Here is a 23,568-nt window from a genome sequence, read left to right on the forward strand (position 1 = left end):
TGCTCAGATAGGTTAAATATTAGCCAATCGTGCTTTTACTATTGTATATTTGGATACATACATGCTTTTAAACATGTGACCAATCAAATTAAATATCCATTTATCCAGTGTCACCTCATTTATGCCACCAATCACAGGATCATGCATCCAAACAATGATAGCACTTGATTTATTTAAAAGCTACAGACTTCAGCATATGCACTAAGTCCGTTTTTGAGCCAAATAGTTAAAAATCCAATAAGCAAGATTTTTCTATTTGGTGGAGTTAACATTAGTTAATTTTTTACTCCATTTTTTTCCTGCCCTTTGAATACATTCTCCAACCATTGCTTCCTTTAAAAGTCAGGCTTGTGGTTTTAGAACAAGATGATGTAGAATCACTTATTCCTCTTCCTCTCCTCTAAATACAACCAAATACCTTGGAAATTATTCAACAGAGAATGATAAAAGGGCTGAGAACTGGAAAGAAGACAGTGGCCTGAGTAGAGACCTCAAGACTTGAGGGAATACCAAGGTGTGGAGTCCTCTGGGTTTTCTTTTTATCTCCAGAATACCCCCAAACTGGGCTCTGGAGAGGCCTGCAACCCAGAACAGCCAACAGGCATAGACAGAAAAAATAAAAAATTAAGAAAATCTTGCTTTCAATGGCCAAAGGCCAAGGATGGGGAAGCTCAAAAGAGACCTACTGGGGAGCCCCAACCCTAGCTTCACACCAGGGCACCAGCAGGTGGCCCAATTCATTAGTAGCAGCAGCAAAGCCCTGTGTCTCTCTGCCTTCCATCCAATGGTGTAAAGAGACCTAGGTCCAGCAGTATCTGCCTGCCCCTCTGCAGGTGGCCCAGTGACACCATGTAACAGGAAAGCACCTTCTGAACCAACAGGAGACTCAGCGGGATTGAGCAGGAGCCCCAGCAGCACCTTAAGAACAAAGCAGACCAGAATAGCACTGCAAAGGCTCTGAGTTTCATCGGAACTAAAACCCACAAGAGAAGGCAAGAACCTATACACTGCACCTAAACAGGACTACTACCTGTTAAAACGGAAGAGATACCTAACCCAAATGTCCAGGATGCATTAGGAAATCACTCATCATACTCAAATCAGGAAAACCACAATTGAAAGGAGAAAAGACAATCAATTGGTAGCAATATTGATATAATGCATATGTTGGAGTTTATCTGGCAAGGATTTTGAAGCAGTTGTTATAAAAATGCTTCAATAATTATAAATTTCTCTTGAAACAAGTAGAAAAAATAGAAAATCTTAGCAATGAAATAAAAGAACCAAATGGAAATTATGGAAATGAAAAATACAACAAGCAAAATATAAAAATCTTGAATGAGCTCAATAGTAGAGTGGAGATGGTAGAAGATAAAAATCAGTGTACTTGAGGACAGATTAATAATATGTACTCTACCTTACAGACGGGGAGTGGGGAGGAAGAACCTCAGGGACTGTGGGACAATAACAAAAATAACTAACATTTGTGTCATCAGTGTCCTAGCAGGTGAGGAGAAAGAGTGTGGGACTGAAAAGGGTTTTGAGAAATAATGGCTGAAAACTTTCCAAAGCTGGAGAAAGATGTAAATCTGCAGATTCAAGAAGTTGATCTAACTCCAAGGAGGATAAATAGTTGAAACTCACACTGACACATTATGATTAATTTTCTGAAAAGTTAAGATTAAGACCGAATCTTAAAAGCAGTCAGAAACAACCAGGAAGAAACACTAATTCCAGTTCTATTTTAGCATTGCCTATAATGGAAACTATGGAGGCCGGAAAGAAGTGGTACAACATTCATCAATTCCTGAAAACAAAGAACTATCGACCTTGAATCCTGTATATGCTGAAACTATCCTTCAGGAGTGAAGGGGAAAATAAAGACATTCTGAGATGAAGAGAAACAGAATTTGTTGAGACCTACCTTTAACAAATGGCTAAAGGAAGCTCTCTAAACTGAAAGAAATTAACAGATGAAGGCTGAGGGTGAGACCTTGAGACAGGAAAAATTGACACAATAGAAATAAGCATAATAGACTATACTTTATCTTTTGAGTTTCTTTACCCATATTTTATATTTGAAGCAAAAGGTACAACACCATCTGACATGTTGCTCAATGTAAACAGAAGAAATACTTAAGATAGTTATATTTTTAAAGTGGGGAGGATAGAGGGACCAATTAAAAGACATTGGCAGAATGGATAAAAAAACATGACCCAACTAGATGCTGTCTACAAGTATACGCTCTTTCAAACATAATGACATAGGTAGGCTGAAAATAAAAGGATAAGAAACAGTGTATCATACAAACATTAATTTTTACAAAGCAGTTGTGGTTATGTTAACATCAGATAAAGTAGACTTTAGAGAAAGAAAATTACTAGGGACAAAGGGAGACATTATATAATTATAATGGGATCAGTCCGTCAAGAAGATATAGCAATACTAAATGTATGCACCAGACACCACAATACATGAAGCAAAAACTGATAGGGTGGAAAGGAGAAATAGACAAATCTAAAAAAAAGAAAAAAATAGACAGAGAAAAGAAATAGACAAATCCACAATTATAGCTGGGGATTTCAACACCCCATTGTCAGTGACTGGTGGAATTATTAGACAGAAAATCATCAAGGATATAGAAGAACTGAACACTATCAACCAACAGGATCTAAGTGACATGTATGGAATGTTCCCTCCTCATCCTCCAACAACAGCACAATACACATTTTTTCAAATGCTCATAAAATAGTCACCTAGATAGACCGCATCCTGAGTCATAAGACAACCTTAAAAATTTAATAGAATTAAAATTATAGAGTATACTCTTATAGAGTATACTCTTAGACCATATAAGAATCAAACTAAAAATTGATAACAGAAAGACAACAGGAACATTTCCAAACATTTGAAACTATCGCTAATGTAACTTGAGCAATTCATGGAAATTTCCTGAGAATGGGCTGTCTCGCATGTTGAAAAATGAATAGGTGTTGTCCAAGTAAAGAGATAGAACTATGGATTTCCCAGCTAGAGGGGACGACATAAAGGGATGAGAAAAAAACACGTGTTCTTTTAGCTGAAAAAGGCAAGGAGTGATGAGATAAGGTTGCAGAAGTTTGGCTTTTTTTTTTTTTTTTTTTTTTTCGCAGAAGTCTAGCATCTGAGCTTCCTTCTAATCTGGGGGAAATTTCCTATCTTATGATTTGGGGAGAGTCATCAGACCCCATGTCCAGAAGTGGAAAAAGCCAGATATCACCTTCCAGACTTTCTTGCAGCTAAGGTGCACCAATCAGATCCACCTTCACTGTCTTGGAATAGATGGCCAGTGACACAGATGGCAGGGACAACAAAGACTTTTCTAAGGCAGCAGTAGCAGTTCAGCAAGCTCTAGATCTAGGTGAAGCAGGGCAGCAGTGTGAGCTGCAGCAGCACCTCCAGGCCAGTCTCACAGCAAAATTTTGGATGTTGTTTCTTGATGTGCAGCTTAAAGCTAGGTTCTGCAGTTTTCTAGGAAATACTGTTAATGAATTCATATTCTTTTAATAAGTTATTTCATTACTTAAATCAGAAAAAGTCAGTTTCTGCTGCTTGAAACTAAGAATTCCTACTGATAAAGGTTGCAAAGACAGGAGGGGTAGGATCATGGAGGGCCTTGTATGCCATACTTAAAGCTATGGCATGTTATGGAAGAAGTCACTGAACGTATTAAGCTAGAAAATGATATGGGCACAATACCAGTTATAAATCCCAAGTGCCTGAGATATGGGCTGTTGCACATACAAAGATTGAGAAGTAGGGCTTGTCGACTTAAGATATGTAAGGAAAAGGACAGGATGAAAGGGAGTGAAATAAAGGATGACCCCCACATTCTTAAGGATATCTAGAAGCATGGATGTTTCTCAAAATGAGATTAACTGGAACCAGTTCATAATGAATTTACGTTTGGACTTCTTGATTTTTTTCTTTAAATTTTTTATTTCGAGATAATTGTAGATCCTGTGAACCCCTTCCCCGGTTTCCCCCCAGTGGTAGCATATTGCAAAACTACAGTACGATATCACCACCTAGAAATTGCATTGATACAGTCAAGATACAGAACAGTTTCATCATTGATAAATTAGATGTCATCAAAATAAAAATATTTTGCTCTGTGAAAGACCCTATTAAGAGAACAAAAAGACAATTTACAGACTGGGAGAAAATATGTGCAAACCATGTAACTGGCAAAAGACTTATATCTAGAATATGTAAATAATTCGCAGAATTCAGTATTAAGAAAAACAATCCAATTAGAAAATGAGCAAAAGCCATGCACAATTTCACTGAAGAGGATATACAGATGGCAAATAAGCACACAAAAGATGTTCAACTTCGTTAACCATTAGAGACATGCAAATTAAAACCGCAAGAGATATCACTACACACGTATCAGAACGGCTAAAATAAAAAATGGCAAGAACACCAAATGTTGGTGAGGATGTGGCAAAACTGGATCGCTCACCCATTGCTGGTGGGGATGGAAAAATCATACAGCCACCCTGGAAAATAAAAACTTACCATACAACCAAGCAATGACACTAGTGAGCATTTATCCCAGAGAAATCAAAACCAATTTTCATGCAGAAACTTGTGCACAGATGCTCAAAGCAAGTTTATTCATGATATTTAAGCAAACAAACAAAAAACTAGAAACTACCAAATGTCTTTCAGCTAAACAAACTGTGGTACATCCATACCATGGAATACTACTTAGCAATAAAAAGGAATGAACTACTGGTACACACAACTTGGGTGAACCTCAAGGAAATTACACTGAGTGAAGAAAGCCTGTCTTAAAAGGATGGACACATACTGCGTGATCCCATTTATGTAACACTCATGAAATAAGATAATGATAGAGATGGAAAACAGATTAGTGATTGCTAGGAGTTAGGGATAGGGTGGCTGTGGCTAAAAGGAGTGGCACAAGAGTGTCTTCTGATAATAGTGCAGTTAAGCATTTTCAATGTGGTTACATGAAGTTACACATGTGACAAAACTGCATAGAGCTATCCACACAAATACACAAATGAGTGCATGCATAAGTGATGAAATGTGCATATGCACTATGGATTGTACCAATGTCAGTTTCCTGGTTTTGATATTGTACTGTATTTATGCAAGATGCTAACATTGGGGGAGGCTGGGTGAAGGGTGCAGGAGGCCTCCTTGTACATTTATTTGCAACTACCTGTGAATCTGTCATTATTTCAAAATAAAAAGTTTTAAAAGTCAGTCTCAAAACTAGCATGACCAGTCATGCGACATTGTCTCACCCATATGTTTTGAGACATTTCCACTGTTGCTGCTCCTTATAAAGGAACAGAGTACTGGAAATTTCAATGAAGCATTCTTTTCAACTTTGTGTATTCACAGAGGAACATGTGGCATTTGTTCCTTGTGCTGTCTGAAACTCGATGTTGTCATGTGCTTTTGTTTTCCTTTTTTTCTTTTTTCGTCTTTTTCGTGACCGGCACTCAGCCAGTGAGTGCACTGGCCATTCTCAGATCTCTCTCTCTCTCTCTCTCTCTCTCTCTCTCTCTCTCTCTCTCTCGTCTCTGTCTCACGCACACGCACACACAAACTTTTTTTTCATAGCCCCAAATAAAAAAGCTCACTGCATCTTTCCTTTTGCCTGCCCCAGTTTGGGGTCAGGACTGAAAGCCCTCGGATCCCTTAAATGTAACTTACTCATTTTATTTTCCAAGCTTTATTGTAGCATCCTAAGATTGAGCATTCAGCCACTCAGGAGTGTCCTGAGATTCTAAGCAGCTAAGAAATCTTAGGGCCTTCTCTTGTATCATTTTCCATGGTGAGTAACCTTGTATTCAGTGGGGAAAAGAGAGGGAGACACATCAATTATAGGAACTATTCTTTGGAAAGCCTGGGTGTCCATTTATCCTTCTCCCTTGGAGGGGGAGGGGGGACGACTTAGTCCTTACCAATAATGTTAAATGATACAAAATGCCAGCATGAAAGTACTTTTGAATAGTGACAGAGACTTGAAATATAACTTTGGCACAACTTTAAAGCCATGAGGCCTCCTGTTCATGTTTTATTGGAACAAATCACTTCCCCTTAGACTTTCATAAAGTGTCAAAGCTGATGATGACAAAAGACAATGTGATTTCCTACTTGTATGGAGAAACAAAGTCAGAGAGCTCTAGGAGTCATGAATGGATGACCAATCAATATTATATGAGAAGAGCAAAATTCATCTCCTTCACTGGGCCCCTCCTTTGGCATTTATGGGATTTTTAGGGCTTTGGTGTCAACTGTGATCACAATTTTGTATAGTAAAGAGCCATACCTATTCATCTCAGGAGAGAAGGTATCTTGTTGTATTTCTGATGTAGCGCCTTGAATTCTTGAAGGAAAAAAATCAGAAAGGTTTATGTCAATGTCAGGGTGCTACAGTCAAAGTTCTAAGTCCTAAGGGTGGCTTAGAAAAGGTTTACAGACCAAGGAGCCAGGGAGCAGAGGTTTTTAAAAAACAGTACAGATGGCTTTTTAAAAAAAATTTCTCTTTGAAGGGTCATTCCTATACCAAGCAAGTCAACCATATACTGAATTGTATACCTTTCATCCTTGTACGTTGAGCCTTTTTTACTGAGTTTAGGGATGAGGGAGATGCTACCAGCTATTTTCTGAAACTGACACACATAATAGCTTTTCTACCAAGATGTCTTTAGATGATTGATGTGCCTATTAGCTCTGTCTGCTTTGAGTGGTTTTTCTTTTAACGATTGTTGCATTTCACAGGATCTGGCCCTAGCTGTTTAGGGGGTCTTTCTGAGACTCTCTTTAGGATGAATACAGACAAAATCTGTGTGCTCCTGGAAATGTAATGAGTGCCCACTTGCCTGCCAGTCTATCTCGGATGCCCTGTGGTCATAGTGGGGTTTGTGATCACCAAGCCTCTTCAGAATACCCTGGTTTTCCATGGTGATTCTCACTAGCTCGCGGTTCCTTGTTTCTCTGTTTAAGCTGAAAAACACAAAATCCCGAGATGGGTGAAGAAGAAATTGGTTTGGGGGAGGAGATGAAGTCATGATGTCATAAACGCCAGGCTGCCTACGTGCAGGGAGTAAACTGTCCCTTTGAGCTCTGAGGCCCCTAAGGCATGCCTGTTGAACCACATTGCACTCTGAGAAACCTGCAAAGCATTGTGCTTTCTTCAGTAAAGCAAAAGATTCCACTTTATTGGGCTAGGGTAAAGCTTGGACATCAGCATTTTGTAAAAGTTCCCCAAGGATTATAATGTGAAACCAAGACTGAGAACCTGCGGTTTATGTGATGAGGTCTTCCTATGGATTAATCATAAATGGCTGGTGACAAGTTTTGGTTCACCTCACTCCCCTCAGCTTTCAACTTAGTTTGAGATATACCAGGATATAAGAAAGGTGTCTTGACACTGTCCCGTACGCACGCACGCGCGCGCGCACACACACACACACACACACACACACACACACACCACCAAATTCTTTCCCTTGTATACAGTTCTTTTATAGCCCTGACCACATTACAGTGTTATTATTTACATAAATGTCTCCCCTGCCAGACCTTGAGTTCTTTGAGGTTAGGAAATACATGTCGCATTTCATCTCTGTATTCCTGATGCCTCACACGTAGTAGTTGCTCAGGAAATATTTGTGGAACTGATTTTAGGAATGTCATGTCATAGTCCCAGCTATGGTGCTGTGGTCTGAGTGTCTATATCTTCCCCAAATTCATGTGTTCAAATCCTAACTCCCAAAACGTTGGTTTTAGGAGGTAGGGTCTTTGGGAGGTGATAAGGACACCCTTGTGTGATTAGTACCCTTATAAAAGAAGTCTGGGAGAAACTCTTTGTCCCTTCTGCCACACAAGGTTACAGTGAAAAGACGGCTGTCTATGAAGCAGGATGCAGGCCCTTGCCAGACACTGAATTTGCTGGCGCCTTGACCTTTGGACTGCCCAGCCTCCAGTACTGCAAAAAATAAATTTCTGTTGTTTATAAGCTACCAGTTCGTGGTATTTTTTTACAGTACTCTGAACAACTGAGACAGTGCTTTCTTGTGACAAACTGAGTAGGACTCTGAGAAGTCTCTTAGATGAAATAAAAGCTTTCTGATGCTAGAGAAAGGTCCCCATTTTTGAAGTTTTCGTTCTCCTCAACATGGTCTCATTGGTTATCTGTCACGATAACTTCTCCTAAGTACTCCTCTGGTTTGAGAGAACCTCACACTAAAACCCAATGGGAAGGTCAATTTTGACTTTCTAAAAATGAAATGAAGAGAAAGAGCACTACCTCTTGGATAAGTACTCGTTCCAGCAGTCCACCCTGGCAGGGCCACGATGGGCATTCGCGATTTTCTGGCACAGTTGCTTATTTTCATATTCGATTTTGTCAATTCTCTTTTGTTCACCCTGGAAAGAAACCGCACCCCACCATGGTGACATCATTGCTACACTGCTTCAACACCCGACGGCTTAGCATCGCTCTCCTTGGGATTGTGGGGAAAGTGGCACATTGAAGGCTACCGTGGAGACTGGGAGCACAGCTTAGGAAACTGCGGGTGACGTGTACGGGGAGGAGGAGTGTTAAATAGAAAGATCTGGGAAATTGGACCTCTTTAGGACACAGCTGAAAATCATTACAATACATCTGCAGATGACAAGAACAAATACCTGTAGTTTGCTCAATTTCAAAATATGATGTTTGTGCGCCACTGGAGGTTTGGTATCAACAGTAGCCTTCGCTAGAGAAGAGGGACAAAAGAGAAATATTATATCACAGAAATCCTAATAGCCTCAGGGAACCTACTCACATGCTAGATGATGACCCTGGCTAATGATGATTTTGAGTTATGACCTTAATCTGGTTCAGCAATTTTAGTTTGGTTTAATTTCTCAAATGGATATCTCTGAAGAGCTTTGAGCAGAAATGAAAGAATGGTGAGGGCTAGAAAGAAATTTACAGAGATAAATACTCTTTTAATCCAACGAAAGGGCCTCTCCCACCCGTTGCCAATATTACTAACCTGTCTGTTGGATACTGAAGTCCGATCCTCTTTTTTTTTTTTGACTGGTAAGGGGATCACGACCTTCGGCACGGTGTCGTCTGCACCACGCCCAGCCAGTGAGTGCACTGGCCATCCCTATATAGGATCTGAACCTGCGGCCTTGGTGCTACCAGCACCGCACTCTCCCGAGTGAGCCACGGGGCTGACCCCTATCCTCTTTCTAATTTACTTTGGCTTTGAAGAGTTTAAAGTGAGTGTTCCATCAAATGAACTCCCCGATAGAATAGAAATTTTGTTACTGGTGCTAATGTCTTCTTAACCAAACTCAGCAGATAAGGCCCTATCATCCCAAAGCCATGTACTGGGCTGGTTTGCTGTCAATATCTCTATGGTGGACCCTTCCAGAACCTCTGTTAACAGTGTCCAGCTCAAACTGCCCACATACCTATTTGTATTCTATTCTTGTGTAATAGGTAGTAGCCAAAGTCAAGTTTCTTCTTGAAGGTTGTGCTTTGTCTGTGATTAGAGACGATAACAGGGTAGGCCAGATATTCCAGGGAACTGTTCATCTCTTCCTAGTCTCACTTCAGAAATGAGGCACCCAGGCTCCTCTGTAAGTGCTTAGAGGTCCCTATGACAGGTTGTCATAGTTACCCAGTTATGACATCAGGGACAGGTCTCAGGAAAGGAGTAGGAGCAACAGAGAATGCCTGGCTGTCTCTGGGCTTAAGTGCTAACCTAGGCCCAAGTCAAGCTTTCCCATCTGCCTGGAATGCCAATACTGCAAACCCCGCCAGGAGGAAAAGGAGTGGTGGCTGGGAGGGGTGAGGGTGGGGGATAGAGATATTCCAGCCCTGGTTGCATATCTTGGGCTATAGGCTAAGTAATCTTTACTGCAATGGTTTCCCTCCAGGTGCAAGACCACAAGCTTTCTGGGGAGCTGAAAGATGATCTTAAGGACAACCTGATCCAGTTCCTTCATTTTGCGGATGAGGAAACTGAAGTCCAAAGCAGCAGCGATCGCTCAAGAACCAAGTTGGTGGCAGAAGCTGAGCTCGGGATGTGGGTTTCCTGAGTTCTGGGGACCATATTTGCTCTTTTGGGCAAGCGAACTGCATTTTTCACGGCAGTGGGAGAGGGCAGCTTTCTTCCAGGACAGAGACTGTGTCTTTTGTACTTAACGGGAACCCAGGAAATGCTGAGTTGCTGACATCGTGTCCCTCATAGTGGGCTCCAGCTACTACAGGAAGGGCTGCAAAGGAGTTTGATTTATCTGCACACTAGCACAGGGTGTAAAACCTAGTGGGTGCTCAACTCGTTTGCTGATGGAGGTAGGAAGGACTAACACTGATTGAGGGCTCACTATGAAGTGCCGGGCGCTTTCCTTAAATGTCACGTTTCATCTTTCCAGCAGCCCTAGGAGTTAGGTACTATTATTATTACACCGCCCCCCCCCCGCCCCGCAAGCAAACGGGCTCAGAGAGGTTAGGTGACTCCCCAGGGTCAGAATCCCACGCCCGGCAGCACAGAGCCCAGGCGTTTAGGCTCGATGCTGGCAATGAGTGTTGAGGGCAGATGTGCCCTGGCGTAGGGCTGCTTAGGCTTCAACCTCCGTAGGTGCCTGTAACATGTGTACGTGGTGACTCAGCAGGTCTGGGCTGGGGCGGACACTGTGTGTCTGACGAGCGCCCCGGTGGTCCCAGCGTTGCCGGTCCGCAGCGGGGGGACTTGGGCTCACAAGCGGAACCCGGCTGTCCCTGTAATCCCGAAAACACTAAGCGACCCCCGAGTGTACCCCAGTCAAAAGAAGCATTTATGGCGCGCTGCATTTGGTCCAGGGAAGTCACTGCCTTTCTCAGTTCCCAAAGACGTAGGGACGGGACCCCGAAACCCAGCAGCGGCGGCACTTCCGCCCGGGGTGGCGCCCACGTGGCGGCGCCCGCCGCTCCGCCGCTCCCCGGCCCCGCGGGCCCGCCTCCGGGGCAGGGCGGGGCGGGCCCGGCTCGCGAGCCCCCGCCCAGCTGCCCCGGCCGCGCTGCCCCTCGCTCGCTTCCGGCCCGGCGTGCAGGGCCCGCCGCCGCCGCCATGTCGGGCCCGCTGGAGCTCTCGGTGCAGGACCTCAACGACCTGCTCTCGGACGGCAGCGGCTGCTACAGCCTCCCGAGCCAGCCCTGCAACGAGGTCACCCCGAGGATCTACGTGGGCAACGCGTGAGTGCCCCCGGCCCGCCGCGCCCACCCGCGGGCTGGAATCGACGCCCACCCCCGCGCGGGGAGCCGAGGGGCTGGACCCCGGCCTGGCCCCGCGCGCTCCTTCCGGGTCGCGGGGTGCACGGGGTCCGGGGGCGCCCGGCCCTCGGCCGCCACCCGCTTGGGGCTGGGCCTTGGGAGGGGTCGGGGCTACCGTGTTCACCTAACAGGTGGCCCTCGGTCACCCGGCCGGTCTCCTGGCCGCGTGTCATGTGACAGCTGCCTGGTTCTGCAGTGAGGTCACCGCGGAATGTCTGCCTTCGCTGCCATGGCAACGGGCTGACGTCACAAGCCGGGCGTGGAACTTTCCCGGCCCCGGCAGGCCCAGATCAGGGAATCGGAAGACCCTGCAAGAGGGAGTCCAGAGAGGGGGGTCCTGTTTTCCTGGCCCCTTCTTCCGCCTTCTAGACGGGGTTTGATTTACGTGGGACTCTAGAACCGTCCAACGATAAGCCCCCTGGGGACCTGAGCCGTCACCTAGAAAAGCCTCCCTACCTTCTCACCGCCAGGAAATGCATTTATTATTTAGGACTTACTAGTTCCTCTTACCAAATTGACTTTCCCATTTGCTATTAGTCAAACTCCTGGTAAGAAAGCTCAGCAGCGGAAGAGAACCAGTGTTAACCATTCTGAGAGGTGCTGAAACACCAGCCAAAAGAAAGGATAGGTCAGCGCGCCTGTACAGGCTTGGTAAGGCTCAGGTTGGATTTCCATGAAACTCTGAGGACCCAGTTACCAAAGTCCTGAGCTCAGTGGCCCAGTCCAGGGACCGCATGTTGAAAACCAGGAACTAACCCTTCCTCTCATTTTACACAGGAGGAAAACGGTGGCCCAGGGCAGAGAGGACAGAGTCCGTGTCCTGTTCGTGTCTCTATCCCCCGTCCTCCTCTAGGATAGGACCTGCTGCTTAACCTGCCAAGGACTGCCACAGAAGTGGGGGTCCTCATGGAGCTAGAAGGGGTCCCTAAGGCAGGTCCTAGCCTCATGCAGGCAGATCCCCATTCCATCATTCATTCACCAGATTAAGCACCTACTGTGTGACAGGTGCTGTACAACCTTCATTCATAATAGTGACAGTAATAATAATGGCAAATTTGTTGAATGTCGTATTAGTATTAGAAAGGAGGTAAATGGGAGTGGCTCTGCAAAGTGTTCTGTCAGCCACTGCTTTACAGTCTTGTGCAGTGTTGTGAGCGGGAATAACTAAAATGGAGTCCCCCAGTCTCAGCCAAACGCCCCAGCAATTGCAAAGTTCAGGGGATACCCTTTCCACCCCCTCAGCTATGCAAGCAGTGTGCGGGCCTTGGTAGCCTCCGGAACCCTCCTTGCTTGGGCACTTTTGCACATTCCGTTGTCACCACTTTCCAAGTGGAAACTGAGGTTGTGAATTCCTGGTGGTAGCCACAGTGGCAAGTGCTGATGGCCACCATAGAAAACACGTCCCTTGCCCTCTAAGCAAATCTGACTCTGACTTGGCCAGGGACTTCGGGGGTGCTCCACAGGGAGGATCATCTGAGCACCTAGTGCCAGGAAGATATGGATCTCCCCACCCTTCGGGAACCCTGTAACAGAATTAGGGCACCAGCCATGTCCTCATAAGGCAGAAATGGAGCCTGTGTGAGCCACGTTTTCCAGGTCTCAGGGTTTTGCAGTTGATGTGGGCCTGAGAGGCACAGTGAGTGGAAGCCAGAGCGGGGCTGGATGTCAGGAGACAGGAGGTCTCCTCCCGGCTCCTGATGAGCAGCCACGTGAGCATGAGCGCAGCCCTTCACCTGTCCTGTCAGGCCAGAGTTGAAGCTCTGTGGAGCGGGGATATTGCCGTCCTTCCTTCTCATGGGGCTGCCATCACGGGCAAACGAGATTGTGTAGGAGACGTGTAGACTGCTGTTTGAACTGGGCTGTTGTTGTGAGATGAAATAAAGGGGCCCTTTTACCATTCAGATCAAGCGTTCTGTAATTCCCATGGTTCTGTCGGGGCCACTTGCTCCCCGGGTGTTCACTCCTGCAAGAGAGCTTCAGAAATGTGGCTAGTGAAGTGTGGTAGGAAGGGCCCCTCTGGGGGGCTCGGAGGGGGCTGCCTTGCATTTGACGATTTCATTCTCCTCTCATTCAGCACGTATTTATGCAGCATCGTATGGTACCAGGTACCATAGCAGGTGCTGGGGAAACAGACCTGAAGGAGACGTGATTCTTCCCTGAAGGAGCAGCCTGGACATCTAACAAAGAACAATCGAGTGTTAGAATAGTAGCACTTACCGTCACGGTGTCAGGCTCCATCCACCGAATAGCTCTTTTAACACTCATGACAACCCCAGGGAGTGGGCACTGTTGTCATCCCCATTTTACAGAGAGGGAAACTGAGGCACAGAAAGGTTAAGTGACTTGCTAATGGTTGCCTGGTTGGTAAGTGGCTGGGCTGGATTCAGACCGAGGCAGTCTGGCTCTGGAGCCCATTTTTAACAACTTGACTGTAGCATCACCACAGTAGAGGGAGCAAAATGCCAGATGGAGTGGAGGGGAGATGAGGAAATATTGCAGAGGGTGGTAAAAGATGAGAGGGTGCTGTCTGCAGAGAAGGTGGTGAAGGGCGTTCCAGGCAGAGGGGACAGCATGGGTGTGAAACCACCAGTCTATTTGGGGAAGCTGCTGGTAATTAGATATGGCTGGAGTTGGAGGAGAGGTCACAAGGTGAGGCCCGGGGAAACCAGGAGGGGCCAGAGCACGGAGGGGTTGCTTGCTTTGCCAAGAGGCTTAGATTCCTCCCCATCTTCTCTCCCTGCTGCCAGTGTGTCAGTTTATCATTCCCTACCACTGGTTCTCATTCAGGTCTGTGGCTCAGGACATCCCCAAGCTGCAGAAACTGGGCATCACCCATGTACTGAATGCCGCCGAGGGCAGGTCCTTCATGCACGTCAACACGAATGCCAACTTCTACAAGGACTCCGGCATCACCTACCTGGGCATCAAGGCCAATGACACGCAGGAGTTCAACCTCAGCGCATACTTTGAAAGGGCTGCAGACTTCATTGACCAGGCCTTGGCTCAAAAGAACGGTAAGGGACCTGCACCCAGGAAGAAATGGGAGGCAGCTTTGACTAGACTGTCCTTCTAGGAAACAGGCCCACAGCAGGTCCCTTGGAAACCCTCTTGTTTCTCATCTGCTGTGGTGAATGTCTGAGAGCTTTAGGTCTCTCTCTGCTTGCTTGTCACACGTCCCCACATTACACAAGATCTGTAACTCCTTTACACAATCACGTCCCCGGGGTCCTGGCGTTTGATTTGACTTTGGCTGAGGGTTGGTTCCCAGCTGCTTATCTCCCCACCTCTTCCTCCAGATTCGAACAGCTTTAGTAATGAGGAAGATTTGTTATTGCCCGTGATAAGAAGTCTTGGGGTGAAGAAGCACCAGGCCTGGTTGACTCAGCAGCTCAGTGGGCCAAGTTCTGTCCCCCACTTTCTTCTGCCACCCTCAGTGTTGGGTACTCTTCTCGTGGTCCCAAGATGGGATCCGATCACCGCATCCCGACAGAACACAGTGCAGCAGATGAGGCAGCCACCTCTTCTTCACGTTTCTCTTTTTTTTTACGAGCAAGTAAGATGTTCCCCAGAAATCTCCCAGTGAAGTTCCTCTCACATCTCACTGGCTGGGTGTTCACATGAATACCCGGCGGGGGGACTGGGGTGGCCATGATTGGCGTAGGCTGGGGGTCAGTGAATTACAGCCCCCAGGCCAAATCTTCCAGACACTTTTTAAATGCTTCCTGCACGCCCCAGACATAAGGTATGAGTGAAGGGGAGCTGCGAGGTGCGGCGGTCAGACAAGGCTTTCCCGCAGGAAACCCTAGAAGGCCTCAGGGCAGACCTCCGCTGAGCAGGCTGGGCCACTTGCCCTCTCTGCTATTAGCTGCTTTTCTCTTAGCTCCTCCCTTTACCGCTTCGTCCCTCCCCACCCTCCACAGCCTTCCCAGGAGTGGTGACCCCAGGAGATGTGATCACCCTTGTCTCTGCTACACGGATGCTCCTTGGGCCCAGCAACCTCTCCACCGGAATGGTTTTCAGGAAACAGAGTTTACTAGACCACTGGATGTCACACGTTCAGGGCTCAGGAAAGAAGTTTTATTGACTAGGGAACCTGCTGACTTTATTATCGGGCCCTTCATGATCCTTCACAGTCACTGTCAACCCCCACCCCGTCTACGCCCATGTATTCCAGCTGTATTGAGCTCCTCACCCTGTATAGATGAAAAAAGAGGGGGCCAGTTAAAGGGATGGATTTTGCTCTTCTCATATACTATTGATGTGTCATCCCTTCAGGGAACTTGGAGTTCCCTGACTTTGTTTCCTGTTTGCAAACAATTAGGAATATCCCCTGGCATTTTGTGACCTCCAGGTGGTCTGGGTTTTCAGTTTGGAAACTTCTCTCTGCCTCTCCCTACCCTGTCCTCTGGCAACCTCTACCTTGAGCTTTAGCACTGGGCATACTGTCCTCTCTTCCATGAAGCCTGGCCTTGGGCTGGGTCTACCGTGTCCCTTGTCTGTCTGCCCAGCGCCTGACATAGAATCAGGCATATAGTAGGTACCTTGCAAGTGATTACTGAAAACATCACCAATGAATTCCAGGGTCTCTGATGCCAGGTATACATGCTTCTAAGATTGGCCAAGTGAGTCAGCAGAAACGCACTGACCTCCAACACTGCAGGGCCGAGGGGACCCAGGGGCCCATCACTAAAAGAGCTGAGTGGGATGGCTGGGGGTGCGCAGAGGAGGGAGGCGGTCACTTCTAGCTGGGAAGATCAAGGGAGGCTTTGTGGAGGAGTTGGCAACTGAGCTGGGCCTGGGAGGATGGGAGGTTAAGCCTTCTCCTTCCTCATTTGGCTGTGTGTGTCCTGGGTGTGCTGAGTATGTTCCAGCTGGTGAGGTGGCTGTTCTGCAGAGGGTGTCATTCCCAGGACAGTGGCAGGGGAAGCCCTGGATACTGGCCAGCATACCCACTCTGAATCCTTTGGGTACACTGGCCAGGGAGTGAAAGGGCAGGCAAGTGGAGGACTCCCTCTTCCTGATTTGGGAGGCATTGGAAAAACAGGGTGGTGTTTTGGGGCAGGGTGATGGGAGCAGAAGAGACTGTGTTTGACTCTGGGCTAGCAGATTTCCTTGCAAATAATGCCCACGTAGAGGTGTTAGTGGGTAATCATTCACGCGGTTAGCCAGCGAATATTTATTGAGCACCTAGAATGTGCTAGAGATTGTAGGGTATCCAAAGATCGATACCCTACAGTCCTCGCTCTTAATGAATTCACCCTCTGGAGGAGGAGGGTAAATCTGTGCATGGCCAGCAATAACACAGGACTGGGACTGTTGCAGTTGAGGATGTCCTAGGAGCCACCCGAGGACTCCTAGCATTGGGTACTATTTACTGAGTGCTCACGTATGCCAGGCACTAGCCTAGGGGTTTTATGTGTCATCTCCTTTAATCTCCCAACCACCTTGTGCAATGGGTACTATTAGCACAGATGAGAAAACTGAGGCACCGTGAGGTTAGGGGTCATAAAGTTAATAACCAGTGTATTGGCCACAAAAACAGAACCAATAGCATGTATAGAGTATATTCATATATATGAGATTTAACATATATATATAATATTGATTTATTTATTTTTATGTAAGAGGGTACTTTGAAAAGTTCATGGAAAGATTTGTCTTTCAATCCTATTTTTCCATGAACATCTTGAAATGCCCTCATATATGACTTATCTTAAGGAATTGGCTCGTGATTATTGGGGCTGGCAAGTCTAAAATCTGTAGGGCAGGCCAGCAGGCTGGAAACTCAGGCAGGATTTCTTTGTTACACTCTTGAGGCAGAATTCCTTCTCCAAGAAACCTCAGCTTTTCTCCTTACGGTCTTCAACAGATTGGACAAGGCCCACACATATCGTCAAAGGCGTCCCCCTTACTTGAAGTCAGCTCATCGTAGATGTTCGTCACAGCTACAGAACACGTTCACAGCCACATCTAGACTAGTGTTTGACCAAGCAACTGGGCACTGTAGATGAGCCAAGTTAACACATTGAACCATCACAACCAGCAAGTTAAAATTTAAACCCAGTTTCTTATGGCTTCAAAGATTTGGGTTTTAAATCCCTGTTCTGGCAAAGGCAATACTTGAATGGCGTCGTAAGAGATGAGTAGGACATAACCAGGAAGCCAAGAGGGAGAGGATGTCCCGGGCAGAGGGAGTGACGTGCAAGTGCGCAGAGGCGCGCAGAAGCACAGGAAGGTGTCGAGGCTGTGCACAGATGGCCTGGGGAGCCACACCTTGGAGACTGGACTCTACCCTGCAAATGGTGACAGGTCATTTTTATATTTTGGACAGATCCCTCTAGCTAATGGGTGGAGTGTAGATTGGCTCAGTTTGGAGGTGATAAGGGTGAAGGTGACAAGGACCTCTGTGTGGGGAGCTGGTGGTGTAGAGAGAAGCCAAGGCTTGCAGCTCACAGGGCCTCCCTGTGACATGCTAGGAGTTAGCTGACAGCAGCCTCTGCTGTCTCTTCATCATTCCTTCCTTCAGTCCTTCATCTAATGCTGGAATGCAGCAGGGGTGACAGACGACATCCCTGCTCTCGTGGAGCTTGCATCTCAGTGGGCAGATGACACGGCATGTAGGGGAGTGGGGGCCAAAGTCAGGAAAAGGAAAAGGCGGGATAAGGATGGGAGTGGCTTGTGGCTTTAGAGAGGTTGAGCAGGAAAAGCCTTGCTGGGAAGGAGACCTTTGAGCAAAGCCCTGGGGAAAGAGGCATTGCAGGCGAGGGGCGAGCTGGAGCGGACAGGGAAGGAAGGTGGGAAACATGCCAGAGGGAGGGGCCCGGTTTTGGAAGTCCTCATGGGCTATTTGGGGAGCCTTGAGAGGGCGTTTTTGTTTGTGCTTGGGTTGCTTTTTTGTTTGTGTTTGTGCTTGCCATGCATGCTTTTATTTTTTAAACTGCTTGGTCGAGGTATAATTGACATTTAATAAACTACATATATTTAAAGCACACAGTTCAATGCGTTTTGACATGCGTGTGCACCTGTGAAGCCATCACCACAGCCAAGATGGTAAACGTCCCCATCACCCCCCAAATTTTCCTCATGTCCCCTTGGGACCTCTCCCTCCTGCCCCCCCCCATTGCTAAGCAACCATTGGTCTGCTTTCTGTCGCTAGAGATAAGTGCGTTCTGTAGCATTTTATATAAATGGAATCACACAGTATGTACTCTTCTTGTGTCTGGTCTCTCTCACTCAGCACAATTATTTTGAGTCTCATCTGTGTCATTGCACGCATCAATACTCTTTTCTTTTTACTGTAAAGTAGTGTTTCATTGTATGGATGCATGGCCATTTGTTTTCCCATCCACCTGTTGTGGGACACTTGGGTTGTTGCCATGTTTTGCCTTTGATTGAAGTATGAAATACATACAGAGAAGTGCCCATGGCATGAGTGTGTAGCTCAGTGAACTGCACACACCAGGTACCAGCCCCCAGATTAAGAAGCAAAACACAGCCAGCACCCCAGAGAGCCCACGACGTGTCCCCTCCCCGGCTCTGTGTGCTCCCAGGGCTGCCACTGTCCAGGATGCTAACAACAGAGATCAGTTTTGCCTGCTTTCCTGCTCTGTGCAGTCACATGCCTCGTGTGTGTGCTTCTCCCGAGTTGTGGCTGGTAAGTGGCAGACTGTTCATTCTTTTCGTTTACCCGTTCTCCCGTGGATGGGCCTTCGGGAGTTTCCCAGGGCCATTATGCATAGTGCTGCCTATGAACGTTCCAGGACATGTCTGTTAGTGAATATATGTGCACATTCCTGTTGGGCATGGACCCGGGAGTGGCATTGCTGGGCTGTGGGGGATGCACGTGTTCTGCCTGGGTGAATACTGCCACACAGTTTTTCACAATGGTTGTACTAATTTACACCCCACCTCCCAGCCACACTGGGGAGTTCCAATTGCTCCACATCTCCACCAGCGCTTTGTGTTTTCCATCTTTTTTTATTTTAGCCATCCTGGTGGGTATGCAATGGTGTCACATGGTGCTTTGAATTTGCATTTCACGGAAGAGTTTTGACTAGAGTCCTGGTGTGTTCGGGTGTCCTCAGCTCACCGCATCTCTCCGTTCTCTTGCAGGCCGGGTGCTCGTCCACTGCCGTGAAGGTTACAGCCGCTCCCCAACTCTCGTCATCGCATACCTCATGATGCGTCAGAAGATGGATGTCAAGTCTGCCCTGAGCATCGTGAGGCAGAACCGTGAGATCGGCCCCAACGATGGTTTCCTGGCCCAGCTCTGCCAGCTCAATGACAGACTCATCAAGGAGGGGAAATTGAAACTCTAGAGTGCCCCCACTGCCTTTTCTCTAGAGGTCCAAGGGGGAGGCCCTGGTTGAGGGTGTCCCAAACCACCATGTTTAGGAAACACAGTATATACCCTGCTCCCAGCATCACAAGGCACTTGCCCACAAGTCTGTCCCAGCACAGCCCAGGGCCACTTCTCCCCTGGGGAGCACATGAAGTTTGCTGAGGAGGGTGTCCATGCTCCCTGGTTGTCCTGTTCCTGTAATTTATGATGTCCTTTCCCTGAGATGGGGGCTCAGAGGGGGAAGGCCTGTGGCATGCATGCTTCTCAACGGCCCAGGGCAGGAGGTCTGCGGAAGTGTAAGGAAGGCCTGGATGCCCACAGGGGCCCCTCATGACCTCCCTTCCCTTACCCTGGATCCTCTCCTGAGTGGCGACCTCAGCACCTTTAGCACTAGTAAAGGAACTATGCAAATACAGACCCCTCTGTCCCCACCATATCTGCCCCCTGGTCTCACAGCCTTCCACACCCGCTCATAGGCGGAGGCACGTCATGGGGTCTGTAGCTGGGTCAAGGGTATCCCTCAGTTAATGGATGGAAATTTCCACGAAGAGCCTGCATTTCAGTTATTTCCTTAGGATTAAAGAGGCCTGCACAGAGAGGCCCTCGGGTGGGCCATCAGATTTTCCTGGAGGACTCTCCTAAATTCATCGAGTTCTTAAAATGTGAATCTTTGGAAAGCTTTGAGTTCGGAATCTACTGCTTTGGAATATTTCCCTTGGGCCTCCTTCAGCCACTTCGCTTGTTAAAAGAGTGATGCTTTGGGCATGGTTTTATTTTTCCTTTTTAGAAGACAGGGTGTTGAAGTCCAGCCTATTTAAAAACCCCACCATTTGGAGAATTACAAGGGATTTGTCCTGAATTATAGTGTTGGTGAGCCCAAGGCACTCGTGCTAATGCTTTTTGTCTCGGTTGCTATTCCAAGAGCAGGAGGAGGAAGTTGGCCAATTCCGGGTGGATGTGTGGGTGTGTGCGGAGGGGGGTGCCTCTCCCAGATGCAGCCAGAGGACGGACAAGTGGGCAACTGGATGGTCGCCGGCACACACCCTTCCCACTTACGGGGGCCCTGACGCGGCTCCGTGGTGCCAGTGCAGGATCTCTGGAGTGAATCAGCCACACAGAAATGAGGCATGGCGGAGCATCCAAATGGATCTTTATTGCTGGTGGAGCAAACAAACAGAAAGAAACAGCTTTTTTAAGGACTTTTTAAGGATAATATTGGAATGTACTAGCATTCACGTTTGTGCACACTGGCCGGAATATAGGAATTTTGTTTTGAACAGTCTTGTTAGGACTTCATGTTATTGTGATTATGGGAAGAAATGCCATACAGTTTTATCTTCAGGGTTAGTCTGGGCAGAGAGGTGGTTCTCCGCCATGCCCCCGGCACCTAGCTCATAGGTGACTGATAAAAGTTTGTGGAACTTAAACTCTTTTTTTGAACACCAAATATATATATGGGGCATTGTTCTGGTGGGTGTATCAAGCTCCCAGAAGCCTGAATTCATAGTAGGATCACTTGCAAGGATTTGCAAAGGAGTCTTACCTGAAGTGGAAGAAATATCAGGGACTTTTGTTGAATGTTTAAAATCCAGTTTTCAGTTTAAATTCAGGCAGTGTTAACATGTCAAGGTGGGTAACGTGCCTTTTTTGGAGGTGACCAGGAGCTTCTGGATAGGACAGGGAGAAATAGGTGTATCTTAGGGCCTTACTCCCAGGTGTAAGGGTCTCTGATCACAGCAGGAGCAGCGCTGCGCAGCCTGGACATTCATGGTCCCCTTTGCTCTGTGACGACAGCAGCCCTGAACAATTCGAATCTGTCTTCTTTTCCAGGAGAAAGTGTACCTCCCTGTGTACCTCCCTTCACAATTTACAGATAGCTTCCCTACTTAATCCAACTCTGTCCTCACAATCACCCAGTGAATTTGGTAGAGCTTATTCATGTATTGTTACCTTTTAAAAAAAAGAAGGGAACTAGAGTTCAGAATCATCAAGGGCGTGGCCCCCAGGGTTTCCTGGCTCTTTAAGGCAAAGCTGTAGCAAGATTTTAGGTTTGCTGCTCTCTGGAGCTAGATTCTTTCTTTCATACAATACTCCTCCTCAAGAAATGACCTCCCCAGAAGTGTCCAGCTGCACTGCACACGCCCTTGACCCAGCTCTGGAGAAGGAAGTAAAAAGCTTGGGTCCCCAATTGGGTTCTAACCAAAGTGTGGCTCTTCTTCCAGGTGACACGTAGCACCCCTGAGTTAGAGCTTTCTGCTTTGCTTTTGGAAAAGGCTTGGGAGCTGGGGCGGCAGTCGTCACCCACAGGACAGCCACAGCGACGTAGGCGAACACGGCAGTTGGTGTGGCCAGTTAACTTGGACCTCCTGAAGATGGCCTCCTTGTGGGGACATGAGGGGAAAAAGGCAACTGGGAGAATTACTGCCTTTACTTTGGGACGACTTTTATGTTGATAACTTGGGATTTCTTGATAGTCTTTAGCCCCAGAAACCCCTATTTACTTCATGAGATTTAACTCCTAGTTCTTTAAGGAAAACAAAATTCTATTGTGTAATAGCCAGCACGTGCCCAGCCGTGAGTGGGAGCTGTTCCTGGACAGCTTTCCACGCCCTGGGAAGTGATGAGATGGGAACTCAGGGTGCCCTTACCCCCTCTGCTGACCTGCTCCCTTTCTCTCACTAACTGAGCCCCATCTAGGCAAAATTAGAGTGCCAAACAGTTTTCTTCTCAATCTTAAAGCAGTATACCTTCCCACAGACTGGCCTGTTTCCCTGCTATTCTGTTATTTTGAGAGCAGAAACCACCACCTGTCAAATGAGAGGACTCATCTAGAAGCTCTCTGAGGTCTCTCTTGGCTCTGGCATGGTAGGGGTCTCCAAGAAACCCCACCTGGAATTCAGTATCACCAGGAAATTACCAGATATGTGACAAGTAATACGATGACCAGAAGGTGGCGCTGCGTTTCACGTGTGAGGATGCATGGTTCGGAAAGGGAATGTGGGCGCCTCTTGTGTCACGAGTTAATGTTAAGATGCTAATGTTTTAATCAAAATAGGCACTGATCATAAATAGGAAGATATGCGCTTTTCTCACAGTAAATTTTCTTTGTCATAAAACTGGTGTCAGGAATCACAGAAAAACCGACAGTGATGGTCCTTCCAAGTCAAGATTTTATCCTGATGGGAAATTGGGCCATCTCCAGCTGAGAGAGCAGGTTGGCTGGAAGCTTGACTTTTGTTCCCTCTTCTCTTCTGCCAGCTTTTAGGGTAATTTGATTATGAAAAAGCGGATTTTATGGACAGAAAAGGGGAGGTATCAAATTGGTTTAAGGGGAAAAAAAGTCAGTTTTACTGTCTGTTGTATCACAAGTCTGTTAAAACACTAAAATTGTAACCAAAATAAATGTCTTACATTACAAATGATGTTCCTTTTTGTCCTTGTGTTATCACACTTTTCTTTTATGCTTTGATGCTCAGCCTTATGTTTGCTTTTCATAATTTTAAAAAATAATTGTCACCTAAAAATTCGCCCTCCTCAGCGCCTTATAAGTTCCGTGATGATCACATTTATGCAGTAGATGTTTGATGGGCATCTCTCCAGCACCAGAAAGTTCCTATGTTGGAAATGTCCTTGGGTAGAGTGGACCGCCCCAAAGGACGGAGTTAAGATTTGTGTTCCTAAGAAAGCAGGCAACCGGAGTCTCAAGATGTCCTCACACGAAGATGACTGGGTGACACAACCGGAGTCTCAAGATGTCCTCACACGAAGATGACTGGGTGACAATTTAGGATTTGAGTGATCCTGAAAATGGGCAATCCCAAGATGTATCCTTTGCCCCAGATACCTTAAATTCTACTATTAGTGCCATGTTCCTTTTTCCTCTGAATG

The 23,568-nt window shown here is 46.8% G+C and overlaps 2 protein-coding genes across 5 annotated transcripts; one reads left to right on the forward strand and one right to left on the reverse strand.

The window, feature by feature from the left end:
- Positions 1 to 6,362: 6,362 nt before the first annotated feature.
- Positions 6,363 to 9,620, reverse strand: CFAP97D1 (CFAP97 domain containing 1). The gene is made up of 5 exons (XM_063080278.1): positions 9,497 to 9,620; positions 8,717 to 8,787; positions 8,337 to 8,455; positions 6,907 to 7,030; positions 6,363 to 6,410 (listed from the first exon to the last, which is right to left on the reverse strand). The coding sequence occupies exons 1-5, from the start codon at positions 9,618 to 9,620 to the stop codon at positions 6,363 to 6,365; spliced, it is 486 nt and encodes a 161-aa protein (XP_062936348.1).
- A 1,456-nt stretch (positions 9,621 to 11,076) lies between these two features.
- On the forward strand, positions 11,077 to 23,102 carry DUSP3 (dual specificity phosphatase 3). Of its 4 annotated transcripts, none has more exons than XM_063080508.1 (4): positions 11,077 to 11,261; positions 14,127 to 14,353; positions 14,636 to 14,892; positions 19,452 to 19,614. In XM_063080508.1, exons 1-4 carry the CDS (start codon positions 11,137 to 11,139, stop codon positions 19,518 to 19,520), a joined length of 678 nt encoding a protein of 225 aa, XP_062936578.1. In that variant the 5' UTR covers positions 11,077 to 11,136; the 3' UTR covers positions 19,521 to 19,614. The 4 variants fall into 4 exon arrangements, with proteins under 4 accessions (XP_062936578.1, XP_062936580.1, XP_062936581.1 ...); XM_063080510.1 differs by lacking the exon at positions 19,452 to 19,614 and adding an exon at positions 17,209 to 18,436; XM_063080511.1 differs by lacking the exon at positions 19,452 to 19,614 and adding an exon at positions 15,260 to 17,200.
- The last annotated feature ends 466 nt before the right edge of the window (positions 23,103 to 23,568 follow it).

This window comes from Cynocephalus volans, chromosome 16, assembly GCF_027409185.1.
Source record: "Cynocephalus volans isolate mCynVol1 chromosome 16, mCynVol1.pri, whole genome shotgun sequence".
In the NCBI taxonomy this organism is placed as follows: Eukaryota; Metazoa; Chordata; class Mammalia; order Dermoptera; family Cynocephalidae; genus Cynocephalus; species Cynocephalus volans.